We start from the raw sequence: 20,877 nt of genomic DNA, 5'->3' as shown, positions 1-20,877 counted from the left end.
TTGATGGTAAGCAGAGCCGTATCTGTGTTCGATGAGTCCTGAAGCGAAAATTTAAAAATTAGTTATGTTATTGTTATAAATAATGCTAAAATTATGGAATTGGAAAAGTTTCACTAGACACAACACAAATTAGTTATCCTACGCACGTTTAAAAATTAGTTATCTCGTGTGTGCATGTGGCGCTGAGTTGCTGGAAATTGGAAAGAGAGAGAACTTGACAAGGAAATTGGGAAAATCCATCCCTATCTATAATTTGTCATCTAACGATACTTTTTTTTTTGTTTATCTCCCATTATTTATCTACTGAGATTAAGAAAGAACCTCTAGCACCTGAGACTACCCAACTTTGGCGATGATGCCCTGTCAAAATCGAAAAAAAAAAACTATAGAAAATGAGTGAGTTATATAGTAAGGTTTTCATCTTCCATTTTCCGTTGCCATCGAAGGATCAAGACTTGGGTATGTGCATGCTTGCCGGAGAAAATGCGGACGACATGCAGAGGAAGGAACGCCGAAGGGTTAAAAACGATTCAATTCGAGTTTGAAGATAAAAAAGAGGAAAAATGGTGAGAACTTTTTTAAGTTGATCGAAAAGTCAATTACCAGGTTAACAATTTTTTTTTTAAACTTAATGTTTTTACCAAAAGTAAAATGTTCTTTTGAATTTGAGGCCTATTTACCGAGACTGAGCTTGTATCGCTATTTTCCGAAACAGGTCGGCCCATCACCGAACCTATAAAGCCCATCTATTCTCAAGCGGGGAAACAGGGGCCGAGTCACCGGTCATTTACGCGCGGCTACTCCCAAAAGAGAACCCCACCATAAACCCTAGAAGCTCAGGCGGCAATGTCCCAAAACGGTGACGTTCGGTTCGTCGCCTCCTCCATCAAGCTTCCTCCGTTTTCTCTCCCTCCCAGCTCTCGGCACTACTGGCATCCCAGCTCCGACTTCTCTTCTATGCAACTCGCTCCACGTACCGCTTTTCCCTTTAACATCAACTTCAAATTCAATCTGCACCCCAGTAATTTACTTTCCAGATTTCTCAAAAACCAGAGATTTTTCCATAAAGATGACAATACCAAGGAACCCACCGGAAAATCCAATCCATTTGCTACCGTCTTCCGAACACTCCCTCTCTTTTGCTCCGCGTCCTTTGCTGTAACCGATACTGACCCTTTACCCTCGTCAAGTCGGTCAAAAGGTGTATCTGAATCCGGCGCGGTTGCTGAGTATAAAGGTGACGACTCAGGGGCGGTGACTCAGTCGAAGAATGTAAGCAGCAGTCGTGTTGTTGAAGAAGAGAGAGTTCTTATTAGCGAAGTGCTCGTGAAGAGCAAGGATGGGGAGGAGCTGGAGAGGAAGGACTTGGAAGCTGAAGCCCTGAATGCACTCAAAGCTTCGCGTGCGAACTCTGCGCTGACTGTACGCGAGGTTCAAGAGGATGTACACAGAATTATTGGCACGGGATACTTCATGTCCTGTATGCCGGTTGCTGTGGATACTCGTGATGGTATCCGCTTGGTTTTTCAGGTACCATTTCCTTTCATAATCATACTATCCGACGTGATCATGTTTAGCTTTAGTACCGAAATGTAGATTCTGTGCTGTCAAGGTTTATTACTGGAGCATTTTGCTGTTCTAGTTTTATCCTTTTGGTACGATTTTGTGTAAGCGTACTTGCTATAATCACAGTCGCAAATATGCTTCATTGTTATTTTCTCTGAATACTGTGTTTATAACTTGGAAAATATCCACAAACTATCTTCAAAATTTTTATATTCTTTATCCTTGTCAACTGAGTAGCTTGACTATTAAAAGGCTTCCTTCTAAATTGGGTTAGAAAGCGTGTTTTCTCATATAGCATTTTAGTTCTACAGTAGATAGTATAAACAAGTCAAATTGGTTCACTTTGTAAATGTATGAGATATCTTTCATTCAATAAAACGGTTATTTTCGTTCCTGGAAAAGAGCTTCGCTCTGTTTCTCAATATGGTATCAGAGCCTCAGGAGTTCTGAGATCTTCCGCTCAAGCTATATTCTCCTGAATTCCTCGATTAATTGAGGTAAATCGATTGCAGTTTTTTTTCGTTGATCTCATTTTTCATCGAAATGGCTTCTTCTGGTTCACCGTGGGGATTGGGCACCACTCCGGTTGATATGTATGATCCTCTGTATGTGAATCCTTCCGATACTCCTGGTCTCAATTTGATCAATGAGCATCTCATCGGTACTGAAAATTATGGAATCTGGAGCCGAGCGATGGTTATCGCCTTACGCGCCAAAAACAAATTAGCCTTCGTTGATGGGAGCTGTCCTCGTCCTACGCCTGGATCAAATACTATTTTACAGTGCGAGCGGTGTAATGCTATTGTATTGTCTTGGTTAATGAATAGCGTGTCGAAGGAAATATTTGGGGGCATTGTGTATTCCACTGATGCCGCAATCGTTTGGGAGGATTTACGAGAACGTTTTGATAAGGTGAATGGTTCAAGAATCTTTGCGTTGCATCGGGAAATCGGACAATTGGTACAAGGAAATAATTCAATCTCAGTTTACTATTCAAAGCTTCGGCAGCTATGGGATGAATTCGGTTCTTTAGTTGCCTTGCCCACATGTTCTTGTGAAGCAGCAAAGAAGTATGTGGAATATCTTCAACAACACAAACTCCTCCAGTTTCTCATGGGACTGAACGACAGTTTTGTGCACATTCGTAGTCAACTGTTGATGATGAGCCCCCTCCCAACCGTAACTCAAGCTTTTGCTATTGTCTCTCAAGAAGAATCCCACAGAAGCCTACTTTCTTCAGTGCCATCTCAATCGGGCATGCCTTCCTCAGTTTTTTTCTCTACTCAAGATAGGAGGCGTGGAAATCTTCGATGTGAACACTGCAATTTACTTGGACATACTAAAGAGAACTGTCTCAAATTAGGAGGATATAATATTCGCTGTGAACACTGCACTTTACTTGGACATAATAAAGAGAATTGTTTCAAATTAGTTGGATATCCTCCTGGACATCGATTATATAAAGGCCAATATAGAGGAATGAATCAGAGAAACACCAAGGATTGGCATGATAAAGGTAAACCAATGGTGAGAGCAAATGTTTCAGTGACTCCACAGGGCAATGGTGATCAAGCTGACATTCCATTTAGCACTGGAAATTCTTTCACTCCTGCACAATATGCTGCTCTCCTTAAGATGCTTGAGAAGGACCAATCAACAGTTGACTCAGGTGTCGCTTCAGCTAACATGGCAGGTAATACATCCTCTTCTGGTTCTAGCTGGATAATTGATACAGGTGCCAATGATCATATGGTTGGGTGTCACACCATGTTGCGTGATTCTTTGCCATATGCTGATGCCATGGGATCCATTCAATTGCCAAATGGTAGTACCACCAAAGTCACTCATATAGGGACCAGTTGACATAACCAATACCATCGCCCTCGACAATGTGCTTTTTGTTCCCGACTTCAAGCATAATCTTTTATCAGTTTCTAAGTTTACAAAACATCACCACTGCTGTGTCATCTTTTATCCCAATTTTTGTGTGTTTCAGGACCTCTCGAATGGGAAAATAATGGGGATTGGTAAAGAGACGAGTGGTCTATATCATCTAAACAATTCAAGCCTTCAATCCACAGATGTCCAGCGTAGTTCCTGCTCTTTCAATAATTCTGTGCCTTTGTGTACTTCCTTATTTTCAGCTGTAAATAATCTTAATTGTCATACAAAGCATGAAACTATTTGGCACCAAAGACTTAGCCACATTTCAATATCTCGAATGAAAATGCTTCCTTTCTTAACTCATGATTTCAATATGCCTCATTGTGATGTTTGTCCAAAATCTAAGCACACTCGACTGCCATTTCCTTTAAAAAGAACTTTTGAATCCAACCATATTTTCCAATTGCTTCACTTGGATGTATGGGGGCCATATAACACACCAACATATAATGGAGAACATTACTTTCTTACCATAGTGGACGATTTCTCCCGAGCCACTTGGGTATACCTCTTACACTCAAAACTTGATGTGTTTCCCACCTTCAAAGCCTTTTTACTTCTCATCCAAAATCAGTTCTCTGCCATTGTCAAATTCATTCGCACTGACAATGCCACTGAATTTTTTCAGGCTGAGTGCACTACCCTTCTCAATTCATTGGGTATTATTCATCAATCCTCATGTCCATACACTCCACAACAGAATGGCCTTGTGGAGCGTAAACACAGGCATATTCTGGAAGTGGCTCGTGCCTTGAAATTTCAGGCTTCCCTTCCACACAAATATTAGGGTGACTGTGTTCTCACAGCAGTGTACATTATCAACCGTATTCCTACTCCTCTTCTTGCCAATCGATCCCCTTATGAGGTCTTATTTCATCACACCCCATCCTATTCCCATTTGCGGGTGTTCGGTTGTTTGTGCTATGCCTCGGTGTTACCTCGTGGTGACAAGTTCGCCCCTCGAGCCACTGCATGTGTTTTTCTTGGCTATTCATCCACTCAAAAAGGTTATCGAGTTCAAGATCTTGACACACATAAACTCTTTATTTCTCGGGATGTTCGGTTCCATGAATCTTTATTCCCCTTTTCTCATACCACCGCTCATCGACCTGTGTTTGCTTCTTTGCCAATTTTTCTTTTACTGACGATTTATTTCCTTCCTCTTCCCTCATCCCTGAACGTACCAGTTCCCAAGTTGCCCCTTTAACACCACCTATTCGTAGATCATCCCGTGAATCTCGTCCTCCCATTTGGACTCGAGATTTTGTTTGCTCTTCCTCACAATCCACGCTTCTTTCTCCCCATTCCATCTCAAATTCTGTTAGTTACTCTCATATTTCTCCTTCCTATAGTACCTTTCTGTCCAATTTCTCATCAGTCAAAGAACCTCACACCTACAAAGAAGCCATACTTGACTCCCGTTGGCAAGAGGCTATGGCACAAGAATTAGCGGCTTTGGATGCCAACCATACATGAGATCTTGTTCTGCTGCCTCCTGGCAAACGTCCCATCGGCAACAAATGGGTTTATAAGATCAAATATCATGCTGATGGCCGTGTTGAAAGGTTTAAAGCCCGCCTTGTTGTGAAGGGATATACACAACTTCATGGGATTGATTACCATGATACCTTCTCTCCGGTTGCTAAGATTACCACTGTTCGTTGTTTGCTCAGTGTTGCTGCTATATTGTAACTGGTCTCTTTATCAAATGGACGTTACAAATGGCTTTCTCCAAGGAGATCTTGACGAGGAGATTTATATGGTATTGCCTGAGGGTCTTCGAAGCCCGGGGGGGAGACTCATAGCCTTCGAAGTGAGGGGGAGACAGTATGTAGGCTCACAAAATCTTTGTATGGCCTCAAGCAAGCCTCGAGACAATGGAATATGAAGTTTGCTCAACACATGAAGTTCGCTGGTTTTGAACAATCACAACACGATCATTCATTGTTCGTGAAACAGGAATATAGCTTTATAACCATTTTGCTGGTATATGTTGATGACATAGTTATCATCGGGAATCATGAGCTTTCAATCTTGAACCTAAAAGAATACTTACATTCGAAAATAAAGATAAAAGACTTGGGAACCTTGAAATATTTTCTGGGAATTGAAGTTGCTCGGTCGAAGGATGGAATTTGTTTGAATCAAAGAAAATATACTTTGGAACTCATTTCGGAAGCAGAGGCTTGCTAATGCTAGGATTTTTGACACACCTATGGAGCAAAATTTGAAGCTGACTACAAAAGAATATGATGACAGCATTGGACAAGAAAGTTCACTCGACCCTCTGCTCGATGACCCATGTTTATACCGTAGGTTAATTGGAAGGCTGATATATCTTACAGTCACACGCCCAGACATATGTTTTGCAGTGCAGCTACTAAGCCAATTCATGCATACTCCCAAAACATCTCACATGGAGGCTGCCCTAAGAGTTTTGAGGTACTTGAAGGCTGCACCAGGACAAGGGATCTTGCTGTCCTCACGAAGTTCACTCACATTGACAGCATTTTGTGATTCTGATTGGGGCACATGTCCTATGAGTAGAAGATCAGTAACCGGCTATTGTATAAAGTTGGGTGACTCTTTAATATCTTGGAAAACCAAGAAACAATCCACGGTTTCGAGGTCTTCGGCGGAGGCCGAATATAGGGCAATGGCGAACACAACTTGTGAAGTAGTGTGGATTGTTGGGATTTTAAGGGACATAGGAATGAAGTTGAAGCTGCCGGTGATGTTATTCTGTGACAATGTGGCAGCATTACATATTGCTTCTAATCCGTTATATCACGAAAGAACAAAGCATATAGAGATTGATTGTCATCTAATTCGAGAAAAGATTCGAGACAAACTAATCGAGACGTCGCACATTTCTACGAACCAACAACCGGCGGACTTATTCACAAAAGCTTTTAACAAGAATCAACACCAATATCTGTTGTGCAAGCTTGGAATACTTGATATATTCCATGCTTGAGGGGGAGTATTAAAAGGCTTCCTTCTAAATTGGGTTAGAAAGCGTGTTTTCTCATATAGCATTTTAGTTCTACAGTAGATAGTATAAATAAGTCAAATTGGTTCACTTTGTAAATGTATGAGATATCTTTCATTCAATAAAACGGTTATTTTCGTTCCTGGAAAAGAGCTTCGCTCTGTTTCTCAATATTGACCTTTAGTTATTTTGATCTCTCTTTGATTACTCGTCTCTGGCAAATTTTTAATCTTATATTGTAATATTGACCATCCATGCTAAGACACTTATCTGGATTATGAAGCTTCCAGTTTCATGGTTGCAATGATTAATTTGTATCATCATATTTTGATACAAGGTAGAGCCAAACCAAGAGTTTCGAGGATTGGTCTGTGAAGGAGCTAATGTTCTTCCTTCAAAGTTTGTAGAGGATGCGTTTCATGGTGGATATGGTATGTTTCTTTACATTTACTGGTGTTGTATACTTTTTGATCCATGGTTCTGTTTATCTTTTTACCTTTTCGAGTTTCTGATGTTAAATCTTTCCTCTTCCCGTTGTTGCACCAAGTTATGCAGGAAAAACTGTTAACATCAGACGTCTAGATGAAGTCATAAGCTCTATTAATGGTTGGTACATGGAGCGTGGTCTCTTTGGCATGGTTGGTTCTGTGCACTTAAAATTTTAAAAATTTCTCTTTCCTTGGTTCCTGACCACTGAACGTTTGTGTGTAATATTGATCTGTTGACTCTACCAGGTTTCAGGCGTGGATATTCTTTCTGGAGGTATCATTAAATTACAAGTTTCAGAGGCAGAGGTTAATAATATTGCCATCCGCTTCCTTGATAAGACGTGAGTTACTGTTTTTGGATTCTTTCAAAACTAAGTGCATGCACTTGTATCTCTGTATCATTCTTTGTGGTTTTCTTCAGTGGTGAGCCAACTGTTGGGAAAACAAGGCCTGAAACTATACTCAGGCAACTAACAACAAAAAAGGGGCAGGTATGTCTTGTAAATTTGATATCATGCAAATCAACATGGTCTTGTTTTATTTGTTGCGAAACTTGTTTGCAGTGCTTTTTGCAGTTTTTTGATCTAGAGGTTATCGAATTTCTGCTCCGCATGACTCCGTTTTCTTTGACATGAAAGGATTGGTCACTTTCTTTAAGACAATTTCTTTGTCTTCCTTCTTCTGATAAGATTTTAAGAAAGCCATGAAATTTATGAATACAAAGTTTTTTATTTTTCATGTTGATAAGGTGCATAATAGATGCTCTTGTCATGTTTACGGAAATTTTTTATTTTCTAAATTTCATGTAGGTCTACAGTATGATTCAAGGGAAAAGAGATGTTGAGACTGTCTTGGCGATGGGTGTTATGGATGACGTCAGTATGATTCCCCAGCCGGCCGGTGGTACATGATCTTTTCATGCATAATTTTTGTAATAATTGGTGAAGCTGCTTCCAAATGTGAGACATCATCCTGTGATTGTGTGTTATTATTCTGCTTTGTTCCAGACACCGGTAAGGTTGATCTGACCATGAATATTGTTGAGCGTAAAAGTGGTGGTGGGATTTCTGGAGGTGGTGGAATATCAAGTGGGTATGTATGTAATATATTAGGTTAATAATTTTCAATGGCAATTGTAGTACAAGGCTTACCTTTTCTATCATAGCATAATTCAACTTTTAATATTGTGATTTGTAGAATAACAAGTGGGCCCCTTGCTGGACTAATTGGGAGGTAATTGAGTCACTTTAATCAGTTTATTTTGCTGTTAATTCTAGTGCAGATGATGTGCATGAATATTCTGTTTTTCTGAAACATGCGCAAGAATGTTCTGATTCATCTTGTTAACCAATCATTTTGATTGTTTCTGGTTCTTCTACTAATGCCTTGAGTTGTGCACAAATATTTCTCACTCAATCAAAAAAATTCCATTTTTTTCCCTTGCAGCATTGCTATTTACCACAAAAACCTTTTTGGAAGAAACCAGAAACTTAATCTATCCTTAGAGAGGGGGCAGATTGATTCCATATTTAAAATAAACTACACTGATCCTTGGATAGAAGGAGATGATAAGAGGACATCGAGAGCAGTCATGATTCAGGTACGTAATATCTGCTGACAATTGACATTTTCTATCCTTTTACTTAAAGCCAGTTCTTATCCTTTCATTTGTCAGAATTCTAGAACACCAGGTACACTTGTTCATGGAAACCAGCCCAATAACAATGGCCTAACGGTTGGACGCATTACAGCTGGAATTGAGTACGGTAGGCCATTTAGGCCTAAGTGGAATGGAACAGTTGGACTTGTATTTCAGGTATTTTTAGGTGCTTTTGTTATGTGTACAATAAGTCCTTTGATATCCTAAACTATCTATATAGACTAGTTCTTGTTGATTACATCGTTGTCAGCCGATCACAAACTATGATGTGAAATACAAGCTAGTTCTTGTTGATTACGTTGGTGACAGGACTATGACAAATTATGATGTGAAATTCTCCGATGGCACTTTTGTAGCAGTGTCGTCCTTGTCATTATTACATCGATCAAATGAACTGGTAGTTATGCATTTGAAATGATTTACTTGAGAGTTTAGTTCTGTTGACCTTCTAAAAGTCTGCCTTATTATGTTGTGGATGTGGTCTGTGGCTTCTAAACTATTCTCCTTTCTTTAAGAAAATAGTCAAATGCATATCAGTTTTTGGTGTAAATATAATGTATATGATGAATATTATTCTTTTAGATTGACTAATTCGGAATTCCTTATTCCAGCGTGCCGGTGCTCATGATGAAAAGGGAAATCCTATTATACGGGATTTCTTTGGCGGTCCCCTCACTGCCAGGTATATGTCTTGGTGTGATAATTGTCGTGCTTTTAGACCAAGATGCATGCTGTTCCTTTTCTTTACTTCTAGTCCTATTACAGTGGCAAAACTCATGATGATATGCTACTTGCTAAAGTTGAGACTGTGTATACCCGCTCCGGTGATCCGACTTCGACAATGGTGAGTTTCCTGTTTTGCGAGTAGACTGCTGATAATTGATTATGTGACTGTTCTATTGAATTTGTGGTTTCATTGAATCTTCGAGTTTGCAGCTTGTGGTCAACATGGACCAGGGCATTCCCGTTTCTCCAGAGTGGCTAGCTTTCAACAGAGTGAATGCTCGTGCTAGGCAAGGTTTTTTCGTTGGGCCTGCATGCTTTCTTGTTTGGTAAGCTGTTATTTTCTCCAGCTGATTTTCTCAAAGGAAATATGAATACATAATTACTTTTGAGATATTGTATTGACTAGTTTTCCCGATCGAAGTACACAATAGCGTGGGCCGTGGCATTTCTTTTCTGATTATCATGGTCTATCCTTCCACAGTTTGTCCGGTGGTCATATGGTGGGTAAATTTCCTCCGCACGAAGCTTTTCCAATTGGTGGAACCAATAGTGTCAGAGGCTATGAAGAAGGGGCAGTTGGATCGGGTCGCTCATATGTGGTTGGAAGTGGAGAAATATCGTTTCCTGTGGTAAGATGTGGATCTTTTTTTAAAGTCGCCTTTAGTTGCTATACTTGTGTGACATTGATCTCTCTCAGTCAGCATTATTTTATGTTTGCCATTTCTGGAAATCAATTGAACCTACTTTTATTAATTGTGTTACCTTTTTAATGGTAGATAGTTCACCTCTTTATTGTTTATCCTCTTTTCGATAATCTTTGTGCGATCCAATCTTAATATATAATCCTCCCCTCCCCTCCCCTCCCCTGCCATATGGTGAAATTCGTTTGGCTAGTATGCCTGATTCCTGATACCTTTTCTGCAGATGGGGCAAGTATCAGGAGCTATTTTTGCCGACTATGGAACTGATCTGGGATCTGGTTCAACTGTTCCAGGTTCCACCATGATCCCAACTACTTGTTTGATTGTTTTACCAAGTCTTGGGTGGACATAAATGGAGCAGAAAACGACCTTTCACCTTTCTTTTTTCTCTATTCGTTCTAAGACCTTGCCACGACATATATCACTGTAATGTACTCATATAATTTGTTTTTCAGTGCAACCGTGTTAGTTGACATGCATGTCTTCCTATCATCAGGTGACCCTGCTGGAGCAAGAAATAAGGCCGGAAGTGGATATGGTTACGGAGTCGGTATACGTGTAGACTCTCCTTTGGGACCCCTAAGACTTGAATATGCCTTCAATGATCAAAGAAATGGTAGATTTCATTTTGGAATAGGCTTCCGCAACTAAGAACTTCTCATTTCCTCCTTTCTTCTTTCTTTAATTCCCCCCTTTTTGGTTTATATTTTTTTTACTGTTGTAATGTTTTCCATTTTTTATTCCTGTGAAGGTTCTGTGACTATTATTATTAAATTATAATATTTTTCTTGGTCATGTTGCTTAGCCACTACACCTTTCTTGTACCTTCCAGTCGAAATTCATTATCCGTGTTTGAATGTAACAAGAGTGCTTAACGCGCTCAGAGACGGGACCCCGAGCACCTATTGTTGCCTTTGATGATTTTTAAAAAGTAGAAAATGACCTATCAAGCTCGATCAGATGGTAACTTTTTCGAGTTTGCCTTTGAACTCAACTAGTTTTTGAGTTTCTTGGATTCAATTGGCAGGATTTAATTATCAATGGAGATCGAGTCAAGTAACATTGTATTGTTAAAAGTAAAATGCATTTAATCTGTCTTGTTTAGTTTTTTTTTTTTATTGATAATTTATAGTACAATCAAGTGTTTTATTGTTACATGAAATGATCGTGCGAAGTTTCTTTTATTGGTTGAAAAATCTATGTTTTGAAAATGATCGTTCTAAATAACACAACTGGAATCTTCTATATTCGTTAAAATCAATCCAATAATCTTCAATTTTGATATAACTTAATAATTTATATGATTTATTTAAAAATTCGACGAATCTCAAATATCGTCGAAAATATAAAATTTATACTATAAAACTTTGTGGCAAAGATTTTAGAACTAAAGTTAATTCATCAATTTGATAAATAGATAAATTACAAAATCAAATAAAAAATAGAAACATTATTCTCTGCCTGTTTCTTACTTGTCCTCTGTCTTAGTGTCGTGTGAGTTGGTGATGAATTCCAACTCAAAATTTTATTTATTTTTATATTATTTTACATTATATTATTTTACATTATATTATTATATATTTAACATTTTCAACAGTCGATGTCCGTTCAAACCACTAAACGATCAAATTTGTCAAAATCAAAACATAAAACTTATGTATCTTTGAGTTTTCCTTATCATCTCCAAATTTCAACTCATTTGGATTTCATATGACTAAAATATGTCACATTTCATTATTTTTACTTCGTTAATTATTTAATAATATCACATTACTAAATCAACAAATTTTAATATTTATTTAGACATTACATATAATCACCATAAAAATATTTTAATTTAAATACATGTTAATAAATTTTTTTTATCTGAATATGATCATTATGTTTCATGTCTTTAAATATTTAAATTTAGTAGTCCAATTATCCAAATGATCAATTACAAAAAAAAAAATAATAATTGTTCAAAAATTCAAATATTTCACAAAATAAATATTACACATTTAAATTTCTTAAATTTATGTTATTAATATACAATAAAAAGTCTTCAAACATAAAAAAAAAAGTAATTTAATTATTTCGAGGTCCGCGTCTCGTTTTTTTATTATAATTTTTTACATTGGTCAAATCTTGAAACAACACATGAAATACAAATTAAATAAAATTAGAAGTTTGTTTTTGTAAACTTTAGTCTACCAATTTCAATTAAATTACTTTTGAATGTATGTATCAATAACAATATTATAACTATCAATAATCTATGATAACATTATTTATTTATTTTTTGCAGATTTCGGGTCAATCAAGCTGACTCAAAATCGATATATTTTTCGAGTCAAATTTCAGGTCCAACAGAACTGAGCCGAACCTGAAAAACCCTAACTTTAACATGAAATTTTTCAGGTCGACTCGAGTGGATTCGTTATCACACTCCTAATTACAAAGAGATAATAGAATAACAATTTAATTCTCTTTCTCTTTCTCTCTCATTTTCATTTTCATTTTCATCTGTTCTGTAAATTATTTATAAAAGGCTGTTAGAATCCGTAAAAAGAGAACAAAGTCTTAATAATCAAGAAAAGAGGAACAAAGGTTCGAAGAAATGACAATCTCCACTAGAGAATACTTTTAAATATTATAAAAATGAATTGCTTAAAACAGAAAAGACCAAATAGTCCTTACTTCATAAAATAAGATGGTGAAAAAATTATTAGATAGTGACGTAAAAAATGGTGTCTGCCTCGGTTTCTGTTTCAATCCGCATAAAAAGACAAACTCATCCTTCACCCATGCGGGAACACGTCACTGTCTACGAATACAGAAACAAAAAAAAGCAAGTTCCAAGGGCGTCACAGTCATTTCACTCGGATGCTCCACACGCGTTTCCATTTACACCCATGATATTCCATTAATTTAATATTCGCCCCTTATTTAATTCAAAATCATATTTAATACCCCCCGATTCCTCTTCTCCATTTCATCTCACCTCCCCCTTTCGTTTACACCCTTCGATTCTGTCGTTCGATCTAATCAGCCCCGAAATGGCGCAGAAGAGGGAAAAAGAAGAGACCGAGCTCAAGGTTCCGGAAAGCTTGCCGATGTGCACCCCGCCGCAGCCGATCTCCACGACGACGTCGCATGTTCCAGCCTCCAGGACAACGGAAGGCTCAGATCCGAAGACTCCGAGCGCGTGTGACTCGAGAGCCAGCTCGGCGTTGACGCCGGAGAGTCCAGATCCGATGGAGAAGCGGGTGATGAAGAGACCAAGGGAGGTGAACCGGTGCTCTGGGTCGGGTTGCAGGAAGCGGATCGGGTTGATGGGTTTCCGGTGCAGGTGTGGGGAAATGTTCTGTTCTGAGCACAGATACTCAGATCGGCACGATTGCAGCTACGATTACAAAGCGGCCGGGCGCGAGGCGATTGCGAGGGAAAATCCCGTCATCAGAGCTGCGAAGATCCTCAAAGTTTGAATCGAACGGTCCGAAATTCTACGTTTTGGTTTGATGATGATCTGGATTTCCGTTGGTGCTGATTAATTATTAGGAGAATTACTCCCTGTAATTATGGCCACTTCGCGAATTCTGTGGATTATAGGGAAGTTGCTGTGATTTACAATTAAATTATTTATTTTGATTGATTGTTTTTTGCAGTATTTATATCATACTTTTAAGTTTGAGCTCTGAGCGAAGGTTTAACTCGAACTCGTATACATAATAGGGATGACAAAGAGTTTGAGTTGGAGGTAGGTTTGGCCTAATTCAGGTTCCCTTAAACCATATGGCTTCCTTGATTGCCTCTGAGACCGCTATAAACTCCGCTTCAGTTGTGTGGACTGCACGACTAATTAAGGTGGCTTTCCGACCGTCATTCAAAATACCATGAATACATAGCTCGTTAATGACATTCGCATTACATGTTGCTCACAATTCGCTTGAGTGTTTTTTTGTAACTTCTTGGATTCAATGGCCGACTGTACTTCTTCCATGGAAATTGACCGATCTTTCACATATGACAGCACGTCCCTAAAGTTTTCATGAGATCTTGGGAGAGCATTTAGTAGGATCAATGCCTTGTCTTCATCTTCCATTTTCACATCGATATTTTCCACATCATCGAGAATCTTGATATATTCTTCAATTTGAACTTCATGGTTCTTGTCTTCTCGAATCTTGAAAGGGGATCTCCAAGACATAATAATTGCACTATGTTCTCAAGGATATATTGCCTAAACATGGAAACATCAGATCATAGGACTCTGTAATCATGCCGGCTATGACTCTTGCCTTATCTCGATGAGATTCTATCAGATCCCATCATTATTTATCGAAGTTTTATCCACCGACGACGAAGATGTCTTCATATTTCCTAACTGCTATTCGGTTCCTATTTCTCCGCCACTCTGATGGGCTTGGACACTTAGGAAATGATACGTAGACTCGATCTTGTCAAAATTTTCATAAGCTTGACTTTTTTTATATGTTCTTGAGTTCGGTCTTTTCTGAAAGAGACAATGGTCTCAGACTTTTGAAACCCCTGATTAATAATGAAACCCGACCGTCACCGGGCTTAGTCAATTTCGGATATGAGCTTGGATCTACGGCAACATATTAGATATTTGAAGACTGTCACATTCATCCTAGGCCACGCCACACTAACAGGCCATAGCCAAAAAGTGTTGGACCCAACTTTCCAACCAGTTGAGCGAGACATCAACTAATGAAATTTTCCCTCCTCTTTCCTAGTTTTTATGGCTGTTTCACTTTCATTATCAAATTTAATTGAACAGCAAACCATTCCAATCTACTTTCATTTATAAATATACTTATGGAGCAAAGATTCCAGGAATTATAAAATTTATACCAAATTTAGAATATCGTTTGAAAGAAGGAAAAAAAAAATTTGAGTACTCACGTAATTGGGAACCGATTAACCTGGACATCCTAAGCTGTTCCTTGCCTAAATTGCTCTTTCATTATACAACAGAGCCAGCCAAATTAAGTTTATTAACCACTCTATGAATTGTTAAAGAATCGAGTGAATCTTATTTCTTAACAAAAAGGCCGAAGTTCTACTAAGAAAAAGTTCATAATCATATGTTATTCGAAATGATTCTGATCTATCAATATACACACACACCTTAATTTAGGCCATATTATGGATATCAATATGATCGAATGGCCTTTTTTTCACGTTCTTGAAATGAATCCAAAAGATTATTCTACTAAATGGAGTGTGTCTCTCAATTCAATAAAATCATACACCATTTTCTTTCTGAGTTTTCCAACGTCTACCGTCTCCGCCGAGACGTTCTCGAAGATAGAGACTAGAGTTCTCATTTTAAGTAAAATGAACGAGCATTTAGTTTGAAAGGGAGATGCTTTCGGAGTGATTCGATTCGATAGACAATCGTCCAAAACCTATATACTATAAATGTGATAAAAGTTGAGAGTTTTTTACCTTCAAATTTTTTAGTTTTATATTGTTGTGAGTATAGATTTTTGTGTTGTACTTTGGCAGAATGAAAAAGGTTGTGATATTTTAAGGATAATAAGTTTGTCAAATAAAAGCAAGGAGCAATCTCAGCCCAGACTGGTGGTTACTTCAAGTTGTCCCCTTCCACCACGATAAATGATTACCCGAATTTCCCAATGATAATTCTTTCTTTTGATCTTATCTTCACAAAATTTACAAGTTTAGGAATTCCACACGGGCTTATGCATATAAAATCATCGCAATAAAACAGACAAACTAGCTAGTCAGTAGGAAATTGATTGTTAAATTAATAAGGGGTCGTCTAACTTTCAAGTTTTCATTTTTTGGTCGTGTTCTTGGTCTAATACTTTAGACTTTTTTCGATTTTACAAGTATATATCTTCAAAATTCGACGATGAAACAACCAAAAAAATTCAACCTGGTTTCATGCTACCACCTAACAGAGAATCCCCATGATTTTTCACAACAAAACCAACAAGATTTACGCCCCCCAAATAATCACTAACGTCTCCAGCAACAACTTTTCCATGCAAAACCCAAAATATAATCTTCAAATTTTAACTAGCTGTTACAAATGTAGGATTAAAAACACAAGTCTTGTTGAGTCAAATTCAAGGGAACTTCAAAAGATAACGACGCTTGATCCTACTTTGGCATCATCTTCTGTTTCAAAGTTCACGCATTTCATGCTATTAATATCTTTGGTTGTATCTATTATTAATCAAGATTTCACGTTTAGTTCATCCTTTCCTGGAACTCCATTTCTTGGTTCATTTATTGCTATATGGAATCGAGCTCGAGCTTTTCTTTGATAAAGTCCTACTTTTAATGCTTCTATTCACGATCTTTTACTGAATTCTATAGGGGGCTATTTTTACGCTCGATTAAACTTTTATTTTTACTGCTCATTCCCTTTTGGTGTAAAAGATATCGGTTTTGTTGGAGAACTACTGTTGTACAAGAAACCATTCTTTGCTTTCACGAGACTTTTGATTGTTCAGGTTTACTTGTCCTATTCTTGGTTGATTTAGATTGTTCTGGATGAGTGGTGTTGGTTAAAACAGGCTTTTCCACTAGCCTGATTTCTGCTCTAGGCCTTATATATATTTACGGGTTCAGTCTCGTTTCGGTGTGTTTCGGATTCAAGCTCTCGATAAAAAAATGAAGTCTTTGGTCCTGTTCAGAGGGCTGGTAGTTTTATATTTATTGTGTGGATGTGTTTTGAGTAAAGAGTGTACTAACATTCCTACTGCATTATCTTCTCATACGTTTAGAAGTCAATTATTGTCGTCGGAAAACGAAACGTTTAAACGGGAGGTTTTTTCACATTACCATTTGACTCCTACTGATGATACTGCCTGGTCGAGTCTGTTTTCAAGAAAAATGTTGAGGGAGGAGGATAAGAACAATTGGGAGATGGTGTATCGAAATATGAAGAATTATGGTTCGGTGAAACGGGATGGAGGATTGCTTAAGGAAGTGTCGATGCACGACGTGAAATTGGATCCGAATTCAATTCATGGTGTGGCTCAGAATACCAATTTAGAGTATCTGATGATGTTGGATGTTGATAGATTAGTTTGGAGTTTTAGGAAGACGGCTGGCATCGAGCCACGAGGCCAGCCATATGGCGGGTGGGAGCAGCCAACTTCAGAGCTTCGGGGTCACTTTGTAGGTTGGTTACATTTATGCCAAATTCTTTTTGTTTATAGCATGTTCCTTTGTGTCTGCACAGTTAATTGACTTACGTCTTGCACTCAATATCTTTGTATTTTTATGTATTGTAGGGCATTATTTGAGTGCCTCGGCGCACATGTGGGCAAGTACACACAATGAGAGCCTTGAAAAGAAAATGACTGCTGTAGTTTCGGCTCTATCTTCATGCCAAGATTTAATGGGAACAGGGTATCTTTCGGCGTTTCCCTCAGAGTTTTTTGATCGTTTCGAAGCCATACAGCCTGTATGGGCACCTTATTACACAATTCACAAGATACTGGCTGGCCTTCTGGACCAATATACTCTGGCTGGAAATGATCAAGCTTTTAAAATGGTGAAATGGATGGTCGAATACTTCTATAGCCGTGTGCAAAATGTGATTTCGAGGCACACAATTGAACGACACTGGACTTCACTGAATGAAGAAACTGGAGGCATGAACGATGTTCTTTACAGATTATACAGCATAACGGTCCGAAATTACAACATTCTAGAGGTTGTCAACTTTTAAATTGATTCCAACATTGATACTCTTTGTTCTCCTTCTCGCAGGGAGACCAGAAGCACTTGTTATTAGCTCATTTATTTGACAAACCTTGCTTTCTTGGGCTGCTGGCTGTTAAGGTGATCATCATGAACTTCTTCAAACAATAAATAATGTTTTATTTTGTTTACCTAACTGTTTTCAAACTTCTAGGCCGATGATATATCTGGATTTCATGCCAATACTCATATTCCTGTTGTGATCGGATCTCAAATGCGGTATGAGGTCACTGGTGATCTGCAATATAAGGTATTTATTACAAGAAACAAGAACCTGAAAATGTTTAAGTTAATAACTTAAAGTTCTTTTTCTCCATAAATCTGCCAGGAAATTGGAACATTCTTCATGGATATAGTTAACTCCTCTCACAGCTACGCTACAGGAGGAACATCAAATAATGAGTTTTGGTACAGACAAGCTACACCTTGATCCTGCGCATTTTTATACTACATCTATCATTATGTCCTTCAAAATTCTTGTTTGAATTGGTTTGCAGGTCTGATCCCAAGCGTTTAGCCAGCACACTGGACGAAGAGAACGAAGAGTCTTGCACAACTTACAACATGCTAAAGGCAAGTTGATTTGTGCTAATATACAATTATAAAGTATTAATGCTCTTTAAGAATAAAGGGACATTTGTTTCTTGTCTTTATTTTCTGTTTCAATTTTTACAAGCGATTGATGTCGGTTCTACTAGGTTTCACGCAACCTTTTCAGATGGACGAAGGAGATTGCTTACGCTGATTACTACGAACGTGCAATAACAAACGGTGTTTTGAGCATTCAAAGAGGAAGGGATCCTGGAATAATGATTTACATGCTCCCGCTGAAGTCTGGTGGTTCTAAGGCCGTAAGTTACCATGGATGGGGAACGAAGTATGATTCTTTCTGGTGCTGCTATGGCACTGGTATGAACAAGTGCCAGCTTTATTTTACTTTCATGATTGCAAGAAGCGTAAACTTTTCTTGTTTGTGTTAACGTCAGTGTTTGTCATTGTGATTCTGTTTCCTTATTTACTTGTGTAGGGATTGAATCATTTTCGAAACTAGGAGATTCGATATACTTTGAAGAGGAAGGAAACGTACCAGCCCTTTACATTATTCAGTATATACCAAGCACACTTAACTGGAGATCAGGACAAATATCTCTCAGCCAACAAGTGGAACCTATCGTTTCATGGGATCAACGGCTACGTGTGGGATTGACTGTTTCATCCAAGGAGGTCTCTGTCCCCAAATTGGTTTTCTAACTCGATTCTGAATCAAGAATAAGCTAAATTTCTGTATTTTACACCTTGTTTTTCAGCAAGCAGTGTGGGAAACATCTACCTTGAACTTCAGAATACCTCCATGGACATATTCAGCTGGCGCAAAGGCGTCATTCAACGGTCAGGATATTTCCCTACCAAGTCCAGGTGAAATCAAACCCTTTATTTTCCTATGTTGAAAGAAAATAATCTTTTACTTTTCACTTTCCAAGTATAGCGCCTAGTTTCCTGATATTCAATGGTTTGATGCAGGCAATTTCCTATCACTTACCAGAAATTGGAGCCCTGGTGACAAAATTACTCTTGAGCTGCCTCTAAGCATAAGAACCGAGGCTATTAAAGGTACTTCTCTGGCTTGTTCCATCGAGAGTTCATCAATCTGTAGCAGAATATCAGTTTCTTTATTCGAATACCGATGAATTATAATTTACATGGCTTAGATGACCGGTCTGAGTATTCTTCTCTTCAAGCAATATTATACGGTCCATACCTTCTAGCCGGTCTATCCAGCGGAGATTTTGACATCAATGCAGATCCAAAAACTCCAATTTCAGACTGGATCACTCCAGTTCCAGATGATCACCATTCCCATCTGATCTCCCTAACACAAGAATCTGGAAACACAACATTAGCATTCACAAATGCAGATGGATACATACAAATGCAGGATATCCCCGATGCTGGAACCAACTCCGCAGCTAATGCAACTTTTAGACTCATTATGAAATATCCTAAACTCGGAAGCTTCTCGGGACCAGAAGATGCAGTAGGAAAGCTGGTCATGCTAGAGCCCTTTAATTTTCCTGGCAAGATCATCGTGCATAACGGAGAAGGGAAAAATCTTGGAGTTACAGATTCCGAGGAATCCCCTCGTTCAAGTTTTTGGTTGATTCCTGGACTTGGTGGGAAAGATGGAACAGTTTCCTTAGAATCAATGGATAGAAAAGGTTGCTTTGTTCACAATGGTGTTGATTTTCATTCCAGGGCGACCATGAAGCTTAACTGCAGGTCAAATTCATTGGATGAAGGATTTGGTGAGGCTACAAGCTTCAGTTTGAGGAAAGGATTGAGTGAATATCATCCAATAAGCTTCGTGGCAAAAGGGATTGGCAGGAATTTCGTTATGGTTCCATTATTCAGCTTAAAAGATGAATCTTACACTGTATATTTTAATTTTAAATCATAAAACTCCTAGATTGTAACTTAAATATATTTAGAGGTGATAACCAATATGTAATAAGAATGGAAGTTATAACATATTTCAGAGTGTTAAGATTGGAACTTGGACCTAACTCAACCCCAAAAGCTAGCTCAAGGGGGGAGGATTGTCCAAGCCAATATATACAACTCCCAAGTTTTGAGCTAGAGGATTGTCCAAGCCAATATATACAACTCCCAAGTTATCTATCCAACCGATGTGGGACAATTAACACACCCCTCTCACGCCCAGGAATGAACATCTGGAGCGTGGAGTTTACAAATGACCCAATTATGGGTAGAACGGGTGGCCTAATTATAGGCAATCCAACACATAACGGTGAAACCCGGGCTCTGATACCATGTTAAGATTGGAACTTGGACCTAACTCAACCCCAAAAGCTAGCTCAAGGAGGGAGGATTGTCCAAGCCAATATATACAACTCCCAAGTTATCTATCCAACCGATGTGGGACAATTAACACAGAGGTCATAATTTATGAGTTTTTGCAGGTACGATAAGCCTCTTTATTTCCATTCCGGCAAAGTCCTACGGTCTGATTTGTCAAGAACATCGAGTCAGTAA

General features: G+C 38.4%; 3 protein-coding genes across 4 annotated transcripts; all 3 read left to right on the top strand.

Annotated features, from left to right (window-relative positions):
* The first annotated feature begins 741 nt into the window (after window positions 1-741).
* Window positions 742-10,950, top strand: LOC140809440 (outer envelope protein 80, chloroplastic). 2 transcript variants are annotated; one of them, XM_073167061.1, is made up of 16 exons: window positions 744-1,530; window positions 6,840-6,933; window positions 7,058-7,140; window positions 7,237-7,331; window positions 7,412-7,481; window positions 7,800-7,893; window positions 7,998-8,082; window positions 8,188-8,223; window positions 8,437-8,590; window positions 8,666-8,806; window positions 9,262-9,332; window positions 9,416-9,494; window positions 9,587-9,702; window positions 9,858-10,005; window positions 10,301-10,370; window positions 10,574-10,950. In XM_073167061.1, the coding sequence occupies exons 1-16, from the start codon at window positions 847-849 to the stop codon at window positions 10,726-10,728; spliced, it is 2,175 nt and encodes a 724-aa protein (XP_073023162.1). In that variant the 5' UTR covers window positions 744-846; the 3' UTR covers window positions 10,729-10,950. The 2 variants fall into 2 exon arrangements, 1 of the variants encoding a protein (XP_073023162.1); XR_012113114.1 differs by lacking the exon at window positions 10,574-10,950 and having other exon boundaries at window positions 742-1,530; window positions 9,580-9,702.
* Window positions 10,951-12,965: 2,015 nt separating this feature from the next.
* LOC140810652 (zinc finger A20 and AN1 domain-containing stress-associated protein 5-like) lies at window positions 12,966-13,711 on the top strand. The gene has a single exon (XM_073168514.1). It carries the CDS (start codon window positions 13,116-13,118, stop codon window positions 13,542-13,544), a length of 429 nt encoding a protein of 142 aa, XP_073024615.1. The 5' UTR covers window positions 12,966-13,115; the 3' UTR covers window positions 13,545-13,711.
* A 2,422-nt stretch (window positions 13,712-16,133) lies between these two features.
* LOC140809029 (uncharacterized) lies at window positions 16,134-20,356 on the top strand. The gene is made up of 11 exons (XM_073166482.1): window positions 16,134-17,242; window positions 17,355-17,755; window positions 17,836-17,907; window positions 17,981-18,076; window positions 18,155-18,234; window positions 18,324-18,399; window positions 18,525-18,735; window positions 18,854-19,050; window positions 19,134-19,242; window positions 19,348-19,437; window positions 19,536-20,356. Exons 1-11 carry the CDS (start codon window positions 16,729-16,731, stop codon window positions 20,279-20,281), a joined length of 2,592 nt encoding a protein of 863 aa, XP_073022583.1. The 5' UTR covers window positions 16,134-16,728; the 3' UTR covers window positions 20,282-20,356.
* Window positions 20,357-20,877: the final 521 nt, after the last annotated feature.

This window comes from Primulina eburnea, chromosome 13 (assembly GCF_022965805.1).
Source record: "Primulina eburnea isolate SZY01 chromosome 13, ASM2296580v1, whole genome shotgun sequence".
Lineage (NCBI taxonomy): Eukaryota > Viridiplantae > Streptophyta > Magnoliopsida > Lamiales > Gesneriaceae > Primulina > Primulina eburnea.
The sequence above is the reverse complement of the archived record's forward strand: the minus strand, read 5'-3'. Positions and strand labels throughout refer to the sequence as shown.